Source organism: Entelurus aequoreus, linkage group LG04, assembly GCF_033978785.1.
Source record: "Entelurus aequoreus isolate RoL-2023_Sb linkage group LG04, RoL_Eaeq_v1.1, whole genome shotgun sequence".
Taxonomy (NCBI): Eukaryota; Metazoa; Chordata; class Actinopteri; order Syngnathiformes; family Syngnathidae; genus Entelurus; species Entelurus aequoreus.
In genome coordinates, this window is record NC_084734.1 from 83,484,119 (window position 1) to 83,502,117 (window position 17,999).

Consider the following 17,999-nt stretch of genomic DNA (forward strand, 5'->3'; position numbering starts at 1 on the left):
GTTCACTTTTGTTTGAGTACAGAATACGCATCGAATCAAATTCAAGTTTGATTAAAATATTACAAAAATCGTTTCACATAAATAAATAAAAAAAGTGTGGAAAAAATGATAATGTGGCTCCAAATAAGATTCTCCTTAAGGCGGCCCTGATTGAGACAATGTCGCCCCCTGGTGTTTCAAATAGTAATTGCCTCTGCCAGTGTCTCAATTACTTACTAGTTATTGGACACATGCACAAACATGCCCAATGTAGCACTTTAATAGTTTACTTAGTTCACAAAGATAATAATACTCCTTTTTGATGAACAGTCACAGATGTTTATTCGCCTAAAACTGCACTGTCTGTAACATTAAGTGTTGATTTTGACGGATTGTTTTTATTTAGTTTTAGTCATAGCTTTCTTGAGCTATTTTAGTTATAAAAAATAAATCATAACATAAAACATATATATATATATATATACTGTATATATATACATACATATATATATACATATATATACTGTATATATATATATGTTTTATGTTATGATTTATTTTTTATAACTAAAATAGCTCAAGAAAGCTATGACTAAAACTAAATAAAAAATAAAATCATAACATAAAACATATATATATATATATATATATATATATAAAATAAATTGCTGGAGCCTATCTCAGCTGCATTCGGGCGGACAAGTCGCCACCTCATCACAGATATATATATATATATATATATATATATATATATATATATATATATAAAAAAAAAATATATATATATATATATCTGTGATGATTTATATATATATATATATATATATATATATATATATCTGTGATGATTTATATATATATATATATATATATATATATATATATATATATATATATATATATATATATATATATATATATATATATATATATATATCTGTGATGAGGTGGCGACATAATTTATAAAAAATATATATCCATCTATATGTGTATATATGTATATACATTATATATATATATATATATATATATATATATATATATATATATATATATATATATATATATATATATATATATATATATATATATATATATAAACTGTATATATATGTATACTGTATATATATATAATTTATATAATTTATATATTTGTATATGTGTGTATATATATATGTGTGTATATATGGACGTGTATTTGAATATGTACATGTATATATATATAAATATATTTATATACACATATATACATATACACATATATATATATGCATATATGTATATATATATATACATATATGTATATATATGTATACATATATATATATATGTATGTATCTGTATATGTATGTGTGTGTATATATACACACGTACATATACACACATATATATATATACTCACACACGTATATTTATATACACATATATTATATATATAAATTATGTGTGTATATATATATATACATTATACACATACATATATATATATATATGTATGTATATGTATATATATGTATGTGTATATGTATATATATATATATATATGTATATGTATATGTATAATCTATCTATCATATATCTATCATACATATATAGCTCGGTATTAGACAACACCCTAAGCGGCAATATCAGTATCGTATCGAAAGTAAAAAAGTCGGGACATACCGTACCTAGTATCGGCTGTACGTAAGTAACTTACTTTTGCTTATAGATTTTTCCAACCTTTTGGTCACTCATTTTTAAATTATTTTGGCAAATTGTGGAAGTAAAAAGACTCGTCTGTAATTTGTGAAGTGGTGTTTGTCTCCAGTCGGCATTACTTTTGCTATTTTTTTTTTTGGAAATGCACTGTTGTTTGAAATGATGAATTATTGATGTACTTTATGACGATGAATGCTTTCACATTGTTTAACTCAGCAACCAGGACAGGTGTGTGTACCGGACTGCTTTTGTACGCTTATGATCACTGATTCTCTCTGTGCCATCCTCACTACACTTTTCTGGTTACGCAGTGTTAAAAAGGCAAACATTGGTGTAGGTATCGCAAATTGTTCACCTCCTAGGGCACCTTTGCACCTGGAGTCTACATATACTGTATGTCCCTTAGTTTTCTTCTTTTTTCCAACATCCACGCAATTGCTGAGTTAAAAGATGAAACACATAATTACTTGAGACATCATAATTAGATTTTTAAAACGGTTTATGGTTGACACACCATGAGCACTGGCAGCTGGAGCACTGTAGACTGAAAGTGACACACACACAAAATATACTTGAGAGATGTTTTGTGTTGTCCGTCTTGCAGTGGTAGGAACCAGCCGCCATCTTCCATTCGTCTGCAGCCTGATTCTCTTTCAAGCATCTTAGCTCTTGTGGCGTCAAATCCTCTTGCTAACTCTTGTGAAGGTCACTCCCTTGTCTCCTGGAGTAGTACACTTCTACAAATCAAGGACAATAGTTAGTCAGTTGACATGTCAAAAGCCATCGTTGTGCAAGGATCCATGATTAGCAGAGAACAGCGGAACCTCCAAACGAGTACAAGATGGAGTCAAAGTAACTTTGGAGATTGAACAGCCATCATGCAACATGTTGGTAATGTTTTTAACCTTTTATTATTCTCCTAAACTTGTGTCTAAGGCCTCGTCCACACTGCAGGTTCTGGTGCCCAAATCAGATTTTCTGTTAAATCCAATTTTTTTAAGGTAGTCGTTCACATTACCAAACAAATAAAATGCAACTTCTATGTATGTCTAATCTGCTAATGCCTGGTCCACACCAACGGCGCTTGCCGCGCTTTAAAGCGGCGAGCAAAGCGCCGTCATTTTTGTAAATTTTTCCACGAATATCCCGATCTCTGAAGTAATGTTATGCTTTGATACGCTCTGATACGCTCTGATACGCTCTGATACGCTCTGATACGCTCTGATACGCTCTGGTACGAATTAGTTGCCGCTTTGTTACTGTTCCTGACGCTTTGATCCCGCTTTGATACGCTTTAAATCACGCTTTGATACGTTTTATTATGCTTTATTGAACTTTATTACGCTTTGATGCGATCCTGACGCTTTAAATCAGGCTCTGACACGATTATCAAGCTCTGTTGTGCATTGTTACAACAAAAATAAGAAACAAATTTGAAAAACTCAGTATACTGTTTTCAACACATTTTTTATATTCATTTATTTTTTCAATTTCTCTTTTTTTTTGCGTTATATTATGTTTTATATCTTAATTTCTTTTATTTTTGTCATCTTAATAAATATCTATCTTTCATTTCTTATGCTAGTTGAAAATAATAAAAGGCAATTATCCACACATTTTTTATATTAATTTATTTTTTCAATTTCTCTTTTTTTTCCGTTATATTATATTTTATATCTTCATTTCTTTTATTTTTGTCATCTTAATAAATATCTATCTTTCATTTCTTATGCCAGTTGAAAATAATAAAAGGCAATTATCCACACATTTTTTATATTAATTTATTTTTTCAATTTCTCTTTTTTTTCCGTTATATTATGTTTTATATCTTCATTTCTTTTATTTTTGTCATCTTAATAAATATCTATCTTTCATTTCTTATGCTAGTTGAAAATAATAAAAGGCAATTTTCCACACATTTTTTATATTCATCTATTTTTTCAATTTCTCTTTTTTTTCCGTTATATTATGTTTTATATCTTCATTTCTTTTATTTTGTCATCTTAATAAATATCTATCTTTCATTTCTTATGCTAGTTGAAAATAATAAAAGGCAATTTTCCACACATTTTTTATATTCATCTATTTTTTCAATTTCTCTTTTTTTTTAACGTTATATTATGTTTTATATCTTCATTTCTTTTATTTTTGTCATCTTAATAAATATGTATCTTTCATTTCTTATGCTAGTTGAAAATAATAAAAGGCAATTATCCACACATTTTTTATATTCATTTATTTTTTCAATTTCTCTTTTGTTTCGTTATATTATGTTTTATATCTTCATTTCTTTTATTTTTGTCATCTTAATAAATATCTATCTTTCATTTCTTATGCTAGTTGAAAATAATAAAAGGCAATTATCCACACATTTTTTATATTCATTTATTTTTTCAATTTCTCTTTTTTTCCCGTTATATTATGTTTTATATCTTCATTTCTTTTATTTTTGTCATCTTAATAAATATCTATCTTTCATTTCTTATGCTAGATGAAAATAATAAAAGGCAATTATCCACACATTTTTTATATTCATTTATTTTTTCAATTTCTCTTTTTTTCCCCGTTATATTATGTTTTATATCTTCATTTCTTTTATTTTTGTCATCTTAATAAATATCTATCTTTAAGGCATTTCTTTTATAAAACGTAACATATTCTCTTTATTATTAACATTTTCATACAGAAAAATGATAGACAGTAATGTCAAACTGCAACATCCAACAGCAGAAGTACAGAAACAATGATCATTGTATAAAACAGGCAATGATGCAAAAGAGAATGGATTTGTAATCCTGTGTTGGTTTTACATAAAAGTTTCAATGTCACTAGTCAATATCACAGTCACTTCCTATTTGTAGTTGTAGACTGGGGTCCGCGCTTTGAACCAAGATCTGTTAAGTATTCCTACACTTTTAGTCAAGTTTTGCTGAGCTTTGTCACGCTTTTTCACGCTTTCATACGCTCTCGGCGCTTTATTCCATTCTTGACAGAGCGCAGAATTTTTTAAAACTGTTTAAAAATTTTTGGCGAACTTGCCGCATGTCCCGCTTCACTACAAGCTTTCCCACGATCCATTAGGACCCTCACGCTTTAATCAGGCTTTGTTACGCTATAACGCCGCTTTGCATGCCGCTTTAAAGCGCCGTCAAAGCGCCGTTGGTGTGAACCTAGCATAACTGTCTGTCTAATTGCTGCAATGCTCTTTGCCACCACCAGAGGGGGCTATTTTCTGTGCACAACATACAGAGTGTGCATACACTTCAGACATTTGTTATCTTTAGAGGGGAACTGCACACTTTTGGAATTGAACCTCTCATTCACAATCCTTATTTGAAACAAGCATACATATGTTTTTCTTTTTTTAATGCATTCTAACTTGTAAATATACGCTGGCAAGAGTCAGCTAATGATGGAGCCAACAGGAGTCGCTTTATCCCGCCTATAAAGCATTTAAACACCTCCATTACGGTTTATATACACACTGTATAATATATGTAATGTAGTAACAGGCACATTCATAATAACATTTAATATTTGTGTATTTTGCTTATTTTAAACATCCATCCATCCATCCATCCTTATTCTACAGTTTAGGAAGTCTGGCGCCTATTCCAGTTGCACTTTGGTAAACGGCAGGGTACACCCTGGACAAGTCGTCATTTTAAACATACGACGGCGTATTAATTTCACATAGGCATCACAAGGTTCGGGTCTCCCTTCAACAACAACAACACTAGTTTGCATCATGCAGCAGTTTTGCTAAGAGCTAAACGAGATATAACAACTACAAACATAATAAAGCAATCACTTACGGTACAACGTCTGCTCTCGCTGCGATGCCGACTGATGGGATGTTCATGAGAATTAATCATACCGTATTTTTCGGACTATAAGTCGCAGTTTTTTTTCATAGTTTGGCCGATGGTGCGACTTATACTCAGGAGCGACTTATGTGTGAAATTATTAACACATTAGCGTAAAATATCAAATAATGTTATTTATCTCTTTCACGTAAGAGACTAGACGTATAAGATTTCATGGGATTTAGCGATTAGGAGTGACAGATTGTTTGGTAAACGTATAGCATGTTCTATATGTTATAGTTATTTGAATGACTCTTACCATAATATGTTACGTTAACATACCAGGCACCTTCTCAGTTGGTTATTTATGCCTCATATAACGTACACTTATTCAGCCTGTTGTTCACTATTCTTTATTTATTTTAAATTGCCTTTCAAATGTCTATTCTTGGTGTTGGCTTTTATCAAATACATTTCCCCCCAAAAATGCGACTTATACTCCAGTGTAGGGCTGCAACAACTAATCGATTAAATCGATTAAAATCGATTATAAAAATAGTTGGCGATTAATTCAGTCATCGATTCGTTGGATCTATGCTATGCGCATGTGCAGAAGCTACTTTTGAATTTTTTTATTTTTATTTTTTTTTATTTTTTATTTTTTTTAAAAAACCTTTATTTATAAACGGCAACATTTACAAACAGCTGAGAAACAATAATCAAAATAAGTATGGTGCCAGTATACTGTTTTTTCCCAATAAAATACTGGAAAGGATAGAAATGTAGTTTGTCTCTTTTATCCGATCATTAATCGATTAATTGATGTAATAATCGACAGATTAATCGATTATCAAATGAGTTGTTAGTTGCAGCCCTACTCCAGTGCGACTTATATATGTTTTTTTCCTTCTTTATTATGCATTTTCGGCCGGTGCGATTTATACTCCGGAGCGATTTATACTCCGAAAAATAAGGTAATCCCCCCCACCTCTCGCCATCTCCGGGTCTAAATTGGATGTCAAAGTTGACCAACTTCTCTTTTTAAGGCTGCAACTTTCGACTATCCAGATGAGAGGCATGACTTATAATCTAGAATTAACTTTGCAGTAGCTCAGTATATCAATAGCTGCATAAGCTAGTTAGCTCTCTGTGATCACGGCGCCGCTAAAAAATTGTTTGTCTGCGTTAGCACTTACAATAACAATATTACTAATACCGTATTTTTCGGACTATAAGTTGCAGTTTTTTTATACTCAAGACGACTTATGTGTGAAATTATCAACACATTACCGTAAAATATCAAATAATATTATTTATCTCATTCACGTAAGAGACTAGACGTATAAGATTTCATGGGATTTAGCGATTATGAGTGACAGATTGTTTGGTAAACGTATAGCATGTTCTATATGTTATAGTTATTTGAATGACTCTTACCATAATATGTTACGTTAACATACCAGGCACGTTCTCAGTTGGTTATTTATGCCTCATATAACGTACACTTATTCAGCCTGTTGTTCACTATTCTTTATTTATTTTAAACCGCCTTTCAAATGTCTATTCTTGGTGTTGGCTTTTATCAAATAAACGTCCCCAAAAAATGCGACTTATACTCCAGTGCGACTTATATATGTTTTTTTCCTTCTTTATTATGCATTTTCGGACGGTGCGATTTATACTCCGGAGCGACTTATACTCCGAAAAATACGGTACGTAGTTTGATATTCAGGTTAGAGATGTAAATGGAGTATTGTTGGCTGTTTTATAATGATTTTTTTACAGGGCTTTATTGGGGGGAATAGATACTCCCATTAGTTTCATACAGAAGTGTGCTGGTCTTACTCAAGGATTGTGAGCAGAAGGCAACATTCCAATAAAAGACATGAAAAACAATCTCCATTAGATTAGCTCTATAAATAATCATAACTTTAATGTACTGTACTTCAGTGTTATATACAACATGAAGTTCTTTTTACATGATATTTATATTTACACTTGAATGCATATTTTCATGTTAAACACCAAAGCAGTCAAGCTAGCTACCTACTTCTTCGTCAGTCCGGAAGAAATTGAAGAGGAGCACGCAAACAGTGCCTAAATAAAAGAAAGAATGCTCATAAAACAGTATATAAAGGAACATTTATATACTGTGTTTTCCGGACCATAGGGCGCACCGGATTATAAGGCGCACTGCCGATGAGCGGGTCTAGTAAGGCGCGTTAAAGGGGTCATAGTATGATTTTTTCTAAATGTAAAACACTTCTTTGTGGTCTACATAACATGTGATGGTAGTTCTTTGGTCAAAATGTTGCATAGATGATGTTTTACAGATCATCTTCAAGCCGCTTTCTGACAGTCGCTTCAGGATGCGCCGTTTTGTGGGCGGTCTTATTTACGTGGCTCACCTTCGACAGCGTCTTCTCCCCGTCATCTTTGTTGTAGCGGTGTAGCGTGCAAGGACGGGAGTGGAAGAAGTGTCAAAAGATGGCGCTAACTGTTTTAATGACATTCAGACTTTACTTCAATCAATAACGGAGCGGCATCCCCTCATCCAGAAACAACAACAAGGCCAGAAATGTGACCCGTGAAAAATCGTCCGACCGGAACTCTCTAATAACTAAAGTTCCTTGGGTGAATAATGTAAACTCACTACACCGGTATGTTTTAGCACTTTCATGGCATGTTTACTGACCTATATAAGTAAGAACTTTTCACTACTTTATATTAGAAATGGCAACAGTGGAGGATGAATGTCCCATAACAAGAAGATAGAGAAAAATTAGAAGCTTTTCGACTACGGTGTCGGCACGGACTACAAAGGCGGACACGTGCAATTTTTCAGGATTTATGCAGATCCTAAATACAGATCAGCAGGTACCAGAAGGTAAGAAAAGTTGCTTTTGCATAATATTGCAACAAAACGCCAGACGATGTGTCTTACCTTATACACACACCATAATAATACTCGTATGTTTAATGCGCCGACAATCCATCAAGCGGTGCGGCTTCATCGATTACCAAAGTCGTACCAAAACATGTTGATAGATTTTTGAGTGCTGTGTGTAATGTTTTATATTTTCAATGGAACATATAAAATGTTGGTGTTGTTTACTTGAGTCATATTGCAGTCTACACGTATCTCTTATGTTTGACTGCCATCTACTGGTCACACTTATCAGTACACCATGTACCAAATAAAATTGCTTCGAGGTCGGTAAGCAAAACCAGAATTATTCCGTACATTAGGCGCACTGTCGGGTTTTGAGAAGAAAAAAAAGATTTTAAGTGCGCCTTATAGTCCGGAAAATACGGTACTTTAGGCTTGTCGGTTTTGGCGAGGAATTGTGACGTCATTTTCACGTTTCAATGACGTATGGATTCGATGAACGCCACCCGATCGTTGAGACTGCAGTTGCCATGGACACATATCTGAGTCATATCCACATACAAAAGAGGCCTGGGTCTGATTTGAAAAAAAAAAAATCGAAATTGTACTTTTCCCATTGACATGAAAAATGAGATGCGGGCCACGTATGAGCAAAACAACTGACCTGCAGTGTGGACTTACCCTGGATCTGTCATACCTTCACCAGAATGACAGGCCTGCCTTATAAAAGGTAATCCTTAAATATCACTGCTGTGACCCTCGTGAATTTAAATGGACACTCACCCCCACCAACTTATCGTTCACCATCTCAGCTGTGAAGTGGTATTGCGGAAATTGTACGGAAATCCTCCCATCTTCCAGAAAGACGGGGGCCTGTAAGCACCAAAGAGCTGGGGTTGTTATCCACACTCCAAAAAAAGCAGATGTATTGCCAGATGTTTCATTCTTTGGACATGAGCTCACCTTGAATTTGGAGCCCTTCATTGTCACCAGCTCACATTCCTGGCCAACGGTGAACTTATTAGACCAGGTCCAGCCTGGGATGCTTTGAGTCCACGTGAAGTCATTCCCGTCCTGATGCACTTCTGTCTGCACTTTGAAGTCAGTCTTGGAATTGAGAATTCCTGTGGCACCAAACGTCAAAACACAAACAGACGTTTGACTAAGTCGGATTAGTGTATTGACAAAGGAATACTTCCATACCGATTATTTCAAGGAACGGCTCATAGTTCTCCTGACTCTCCAGCTCGTACTTCCCAGTGAACGACATGGCGGTGAAAGAGAAGAGCAGGGGGAAGGAACGATCAGTGACACACATCCAAACAGAGGAGTGGCCGTCCACATGTGTGCTCTTCTTTTCAAAACGCTGCCATTGGAATATGAAGTAATCTACCTGAGCACGTTTGAGCCTGCCAGAAGACACAGTAACATGTCCTGCAGGAAGGCTGCATTCTTTCCTTGTGCGTCACTAACAACTGTTGCGGGCAGAAATGATATCACTAAAGGCAAGTTGAGACAGACAGAGAGAGAACACAGCTTTGTTGAAACACCTGACTGAAAATGATTAACCGTGTATTTACATGTTCATGGTTTAATAGTATTGTTGATCTTCTGTCTATCCTTCCAGTCAGGGTTTTTTTAAATTTCGTTTCTATCTGCATTTGAGACTGATCCTATCACGTTAGCTCTGTAGCTAACTTAGCTTCTATTTTTTTAGCTTCGCCAAGCTGAAAATGATTAACCGTGTATTTACATGTTCATGGTTTAATAGTATTGTTGATCTTCTGTCTATCCTTCCAGTCAGGGATTTTTAAAATTTTGTTTCTATCTGCATTTGAGACGGATGCTATCACGTTAGCTCCGTAGCTAAGTTAGCTTCTATTTTTTTTAGCTTTGCCAAGCTGAAAATTATTAACCGTGTATTTACATGTTCATGGTTTAATAGTATAGTTGATCTTCTGTCTATCCTTCCAGTCAGGGTTTTTTAACATTTTGTTTCTATCTGCATTTGAGCCTGCTATCACGTTAGCTCTGTAGCTAACTTAGCTTCTATTTTTTTAGCTTCGCAAAGCTGAAAATTATTAACCGTGTATTTACATGTTCATGGTTTAATAGTATTGTTGATCTTCTGTCTATCCTTCCAGTCAGGGTTTTTTTTAAATTTAGTTTCTATCTGCATTTGAGACTGATGCTATCACATTAGCTCCGTAGCTAAGTTAGCTTCTATTTTTTTTAGCTTCGCCAAGCTGAAAATTATTAACCGTGTATTTACATGTTCATGGTTTAATAGTATTGTTGATCTTCTGTCTATCCTTCCAGTTAGGGTTTTTTTTTATTTAGTTTCTATCTGCATTTGAGACTTATGCTATCACGTTAGCTCCGTAGCTAACTTAGCTTCCATTTTTTTAGCTTCGCCAAGCTGAAAATTATTAACTTGCGCAAGTCTGCCATTTTTATTCAGTTTTAGTCCATAGTTGTAGGCAAAAAGTTCCTTCTTTTTCTCTATCCTCTTGTTGAGTGGCAGATTGGCTCGTGCTTGCACATGCTTGCCAAAATCCTCCACTGTTGCCATTTCTAATACAAAATAGCGTATAGTTCTAACTTATATCCACCACTAGACTCAACATGGAAGAGCTAAGAAATACAACATGGCTGACAAAGTGGTGACACAGTTTGGCCAGGACGAGGGCCTTGGCACCAGTGACGTGCGGTGAGGTTCATGGCTGGTGAGGCACTGACTTCATCACAGTCAGATTTACAAACATATGAACCCTAAAGAGTATCTTATTCACCATTTGATTGGTAGCAGTTAACGGGTTATGTTTAAAAGCTCAAACCAGCATTCTTCCCTGCTTGGCACTCAGCATCAAGGGTTGGAATTGGGGGTTAAATCACCAAAAATGATTCCGGGCGCGGCGCCGCTGCTGCCCACTGCTCCCCTCACCTCCCAGGGGGTGAGCAAAGGGATGAGTCAAATGCAGAGGACAAATTTCACCACACCTACAATCATTGGTACTTTAACTTAACTTTAACTTTACACATACAAACTGTAGCACACAAAAAAGCACATTTAATAAAAAAAAACTTTATTATGGTCTTACCGTTACTTATAAATGAAGTAACATCGATAACTTGTTTATAGAAGTCTTCCTTATCTTTCTTCAGTTTAAAAAGTCTCTGTCTCGATGGAGATCTTCTTTTAATAATTACCTCCTGCTTCGACTGAAAGTCCAGTTTAGAAAACTGTTTTATTTTAGATATATAATCCTCCATGTTAATAGTCCAGGCAAGAGGAAAAAATAAATGATCGCTGCTAACTGTTGCTGCTTGTTGTCACTTCTACTGCAGCCGAGTAGTCGAAAGAATGATCTCTGGGATCACTACCGCCCTCTACCACCAGGAGGCGGGATTACTGCGAGCCTCACACAGTGCGTCTTTTACAGCCGTTTTATGATTGCTCAGCACAAGAAATACTGTACATTACACACATACAGTTGTTGATAAAATACACTGTACATTCTATACCTCAGCTAACTAAACTATGGAAATGTATAATATAATTCATATAGCAATACGGTCTCACTGCACAGCAGGCCAGCAGTTAGCCGAGTCATTGCGCAATCCATGGTGAGGCTCAACTGGCTGGTGACTCACCGCACCGTCTCTTCTCAGTATTTGAACGGCAAATGTGAAAATTCAGCGATTTTGAATAAAAATAATCTAAAACTGGTGAAGTTAAATGGAAAATAACTTTATAGTATAATCACTGGATACATATAACAATTTAATTTTTTTTTTTCTTTTTACATTTTTTTTCTTTCCACGATGGCACGTGAGGCCCCGCCTCACCTGCCTCCCCTGACTGCACGTCACTGCATGGCACGTAAACAAGACCGCCCACAAACAGCGCATTCTGAAAAGAAAGCGGCTTGAAGATGGTCTGTAAAACAAAATCGATAAACCATTTTGACCTATGGACCACCATTACACCACCAGAAATCATAATATGACCCCTGTGATGGTGTAAGTATCCTAACTGTTGATCTGGGGCCGTACTTATCAAGCTTCTTAGAGTGCCATTTTACACTTAAGTCCTGAGAATTTGCGAAATTTAGTCCTACTCTCAAACTTAAGAATAAAAGCTTTTTATCAACGTTCTTAAGTCTAAGAATCACTCCTACTCTCCACGATATTTAAGAGACCTTCAGAGGTGTCTTAAGTGGTTAGGAGTTGCCAGCAGGGGATGGTACTGAGGCGAGAGAGACGTGAACAATGTTTTTTTGTTTTTTTTGATGACGAGCAGCTGATCAAACGGTATCGTTTAGACAGAGCGGATATTATTTTTGTCACAGATTTAATACTTTTCGATTCTTTGTTGATTTCTGCATGTGTCTGCAGTGGGCTAGTATATATAGAGCCACCCACACAAGTTTCAAATTAGTTGCCTAATTAATGAATTGGAAAGAAAATGTTATGACAGTAGCGTATGTGTGTGGCCGTGAGGTGAGTGACGTCAGTGAGTGTGTGGGCGAGAGAAGAGAGGGAGCGGTAGCGTGAGTGCCGGCGGGGACTAGTTTGTTTTGTATTATTTTGTAGTTTATTGTCAAAATATACACTCACATTGTCCACTTAAATATTTCCAAGATATTTCTTTATTCTTAGACAACGGATTCCCTTCCGTGATTGGTCATTTCTATGGACACAGAAATGACGTCACCTAAAATTGCGTTTACGGCACATAGTAATGTCGTAATTCAGCTCTGAGTGTGACACTTAAGATTCAGTCCTACACTTCGCTGAAAGTGTGAGTAAGACGCTTGATAACTAACTTTTAAGTGCAGCTTTCAGCGAATAATTTATTTACTCTTAAGTCAACTCTTAGCAGACTTCTTAGGAGTAATTCTAAGAAGCTTGATAAGTACGGCCCCTGATCTGAAACACATTGCATGATTTCCCACCCCAGATAACGTCTGTGACTCATCATCGCTTATGTCTGGGTTTTTCTGCATGGCCACAATGGCGTAGTGGATGAAACACATGTGAATACATCTATAGTGGAGCTAGTGTAATTGAGAGTATTACAAGTACAATGTTATAACTGCTTGCACAGACTAATGAGATAGATAATACATAACTCTGTGCTCGTAGGTTGCGCTGCATGGACTTGTACTGAATATTGATACAGCTTTTGCATTGATCTCATTCACTATAACCATTCTGATGGTTATAGTGTTTAGTGCAGGGGTCACCAACGCGGTGCCCGCAGGCACCAGGTAGCCCGTAAGGACCAGATGAGTCGCCCGCCGGCCTGTTCTAAAAATAACTCAAATAGCAGCACTTACCAGTGAGCTGCCTCTATTTTTTAAATGTTATTTATTTACTAGCAAGCTGGTCTCGCTTTGCCCGACATTTTTAATTCTAAGAGAGACAAAACTCAAATAGAATTTGAAAATCCAAGAAAATATTTTAAAGACTTGGTCTTCACTTGTTTAAATAAATTCATTAATTTTTTTACTTTGCTTCTTATAACTTTCAGAAAGACAATTTTAGAGAAAAAATACAACCTTAAAAATGATTTTAGGATTTTTAAACACATATACCTTTTTACCTTTTAAATTCCTTCCTCTTCTTTCCTGACAATTTAAATCAATGTTCAAGTAAATTTATTTTTTTTATTGTAAAGAATAATAAATAAATTTTAAGTTAATTCTTCATTTTAGCTTCTGTTATTTTGACGAAGAATATTTGTGAAATATTTCTTCAAACTTATTATGATTAAAATTCAAAAAAATTATTCTGGCAAATCTAGAAAATCTGTAGAATCAAATTTAAATCTTATTTCAAAGTCTTTTGAATTTCTTTTAAAATTTTTGTTCTGGAAAATCTAGAAGAAATAATGATTTGTCTTTGTTAGAAATATAGCTTGGTCCAATTTGTTATCATTTATTTATCATTATCATATATTCTAACAAAGTGCAGATTGGATTTTAACCTATTTAAAACATGTCATCAAAATTCTAAAATTAATCTTAATCAGGAAAAATTACTAATGATGTTCCATAAATAATTTTTTTAATTTTTTCAAAAAGATTCAAATTAGCTAGTTTTTCTCTTCTTTTTTTCGGTTGAATTTTGAATTTTAAAGAGTCGAAATTGAAGATAAACTATGTTTCAAAATTTTATTGTCATTTTTTTCGTGTTTTCTCCTCTTTTAAACCGTTCAATTAAGTGTAAACATCATTAATTATTAATAATAACATAGAGTTAAAGGTAAATTGAGCAAATTGGCTATTTCTGGCAATTTATTTAAGTGCGTATCAAACTGGTAGCCCTTCGCATTAATCAGTACCCAAGAAGTAGCTCTTGGTTTCAAAAAGGTTGGTGACCCCTAGTTTAGTGCATACCGTGACTGAGTATCATCATGCCATATGTGTACACAGTTCAACACACCATGTTGGATTTTATTTTCACAATAAACAGATAGAGAAACTGAAATGAATACATATCAGGTCACAGATAAGATGTGGATCTTTAAATGTAAGTATTTATTAACTTTACCAAACCTCCTTACTCAGTGACCATCTGCCCCTAATGTTGTCAACATATAAAGAAACCACAGAAACTTTGTTTCATAAATACTTGTAATCTACAGTGGATGCACTCAGACATTGTAAGGTGGTTCTGTGCACGTTTGTTCAACCTCTGCCTTGACCTTTTCCTTCCTGAACTTCCCAAAAGAGAAAGAAAAAACGCCATCAGTCAGCTCCCCTTCCTTAGAATCGGCGATCAGGCATTCCCAGTTGTAGTCCGTGGGGCTGCCGGGCAACATGTTGGGTGTAGAGGCCGTTGCAGTCCACGTGGACAACGCCTCGCCCTCAGAACAAGGTGGCAGGCCATAGCTCAAGTAGCTAGGGCTCGGACTGGTTGACGAGGGCAGAGTCCGCTGACTGCCGTTCAAACACCCCCCGGGGGTGTGGTCGTTAGAACCTTTGCGTGAATGTCCAGAGGATCTGAATGTGGAGGAACGGTAATTATACGCCTTCCACCCGGGGCGTTTACGCTGGTGACACTGACACCGCAGGATGCGGATGAAGGCGTGCTTAAACTCGCGGTTGTAGCAAGGGTAGATGATGGGATTGAGGCAGCTGTTGAAGTAGCCCAGCCAGAAGATCACTTTGAAGAGAGTATCAGGTGGTCGCAGGTTCACATTGAAAGAACCTAAAAGGAGTATAAAATCAAAATAGAAACATTTAATAAATGCATTTATTATAGTGCTCAAACAGAAGTGACCAGTCCGAGCTAAACTGGCAACATTGCCACAAAGTTCAGTAGTCAACTAAGTAGAACATTCTGGGAAATTCTAAGTCTTGACAAACACACTGCTGGAGAGATTGTCATTGCGTTATTTTACATTAAATTATATGATTTTGACCACTACAGCCATGTAAATAGTTTTGTTACGGGTCTTTTAAGCCAACCACCACACAAAGTCTAATTTGTTGTCCTTCATGTGCAGAAATGTGCTATATTAACTTCAATTGGTTGTTTCTCAAATGATTTAGTTAGGTCTAGATCAGTGGTTCTTAACCTAGGTTCGATCGAACCCAAGGGGTTCGGCGGAGCCTCCACCGCGGAGGTCAAGACACACCCGACTCATCGTGTAAATAAAACTTCTCCCTATCGGCGTATTATGAATACCCCCAAACAATGTTCCCTCTAATTTTCCATATGCGTGAGCAAACGCAAAAACTCCTTGAGCATTCAGTGGAGCACATTTAAGGGGCGAGATGTGTCTGGAATCCGAGACATTTCTGTACCCATGGAACTGAAGCAAACAATTGCCACGCACTTAGATGAGCTTGCAAAGTCTCTCGACGGATATTTCCCTACAAGAGAGTCATCTCCAGCATGGGTGAGGCAGCCGTTCACGTTTGCTGTTGAGACTATGTCTAGCATTAAAAGATTACAGTTGGTACAAAATGCGGCTGCTAGACTTTTGACAAAAACAAGAAAGTTTGATCATATTACGCCTATACTGGCTCACTTGCAGTGGCTTCCTGTGCATCTAAGATGCGACTTTAAGGTTTTACTACTTACGTATAAAATACTACACGGTCAAGCTCCTGCCTATCTTGCCGATTGTATTGTACCATATGTCCCGGCAAGAAATCTGCGTTCAAAGAACTCCGGCTTATTAGTGATTCCCAGAGCCCAAAAAAAGTCTGCGGGCTATAGAGCGTTTTCTATTCGGGCTCCAGTACTCTGGAATGCCCTCCCGGTAAAAGTTAGAGATGCTACCTCAGTAGAAACATTTAAGTCTCATCTTAAAACTCATTTGTATACTCTAGCCTTTAAATAGACTCCCTTTTTAGACCAGTTGATCTGCCGTTTCTTTTCTTTTCTTTTCTTTTCTACTCTGCTCCCAACCCGGGGTGGACCGCTAGCCTGTCCATCGGATGGGGACATCTCTACGCTGCTGACCCGTCTCCGCTCGGGATGGTTCCTGCTGGCCCCACTATGGACTGGACTTTCGCTGATGTGTTGGACTTTCACAATATTATGTCAGACCCACTCGACATCCATTGCTTTCGGTCTCCCCTAGAGGGGGGGGGGGGGGGTGGGGTGGGGTTACCCACATATGCGGTCCTCTCCAAGGTTTCTCATAGTCATTCACATTGACGTCCCACTGGGGTGAGTTTTTCCTTGCCCGTATGTGGGCTCTGTACCGAGGATGTCGTTGTGGCTTGTAAAGCCCTTTGAGACACTTGTGATTTAGGGCTATATAAATAAGCATTGATTGATTGATTGATTGATTGAGACAGCGAATGTCAATGATGAATACCTCGACGAAATCATTGAAATTCAGCAGAGCCAGGTTCAACAGCAACTCTTCAGAACAACAACGCTCTCAACATTTTGGTGTCGACAAATGGAAAAGTATCCAGTTATTAGTTAAGCCCTGGAATTTTTTATACCATTTGTTACAACATATCTTTGCGAGCAATCCTTTTTGAGGATGCTGGACATAAAAACGAAGAAAAAGAACAGACTTTGATGTGAAAATGACATGAGAGTGGCACTTGCCAATGTGAAGCCACGCATATCTGAACTGGTCTCTCAAAGGCAACAGCAGAAGTCAGACTGATTTGCAGGTGTGTAATTTGTTGTGAGTTCATGCACTGTGTTGGTTTTGTTCTTTGAACAAGGTGATGTTCATGCAAGGTACATTTTGTGCACCAGTAAAAAAAACATATAACTTTGTCTTGAATTTGAAAAAAACATTTTTTTTTATTTTTCACTAAAGAAGGGTTCGGTGAATGCGCATATGAAACTGGTGGGGTTCGGTACCTCCAACAAGGTTAAAGGCCTACTGAAATGATTTTTATTTATTTAAACGGGAATAGCAGATCCATTCTATGTGTCATACTTGATCATTTCGCGATATTGCCATATTTTTGCTGAAAGGATTTAGTATAGAACAACGACGATAAAGTTCGCAACTTTTGGTCGCTGATAAAAAAAGCCTTGCCTATACCCGAAGTAGCGTGACGTCACAGGAGGTAGGATTCCTCACAATTCCCCGTTGTTTACAATGGAGTGAGAGAGATTCGGACCGAGAAAAA

General features: G+C 36.1%; 2 protein-coding genes across 2 annotated transcripts in view; both read right to left on the reverse strand.

Annotated features, from left to right (window-relative positions):
* Positions 1-1,524: 1,524 nt before the first annotated feature.
* Positions 1,525-9,868, reverse strand: LOC133649103 (gastrotropin-like). Its single transcript, XM_062045895.1, has 5 exons — positions 9,580-9,868; positions 9,340-9,500; positions 9,166-9,249; positions 4,523-4,531; positions 1,525-2,414 (listed from the first exon to the last, which is right to left on the reverse strand). The coding sequence occupies exons 1-5, from the start codon at positions 9,692-9,694 to the stop codon at positions 2,358-2,360; spliced, it is 426 nt and encodes a 141-aa protein (XP_061901879.1). The 5' UTR covers positions 9,695-9,868; the 3' UTR covers positions 1,525-2,357.
* A 4,674-nt stretch (positions 9,869-14,542) lies between these two features.
* LOC133648026 (alpha-1A adrenergic receptor-like) overlaps positions 14,543-17,999 on the reverse strand; it is a 29,976-nt gene continuing 26,519 nt past the window's right edge. The window contains exon 2 of the mRNA XM_062043793.1: positions 14,543-15,594. Coding sequence (XP_061899777.1) covers positions 15,038-15,594 — 557 coding nt within the window. The 3' untranslated portion in view covers positions 14,543-15,037. The remainder of the gene's footprint in view (positions 15,595-17,999) is intronic.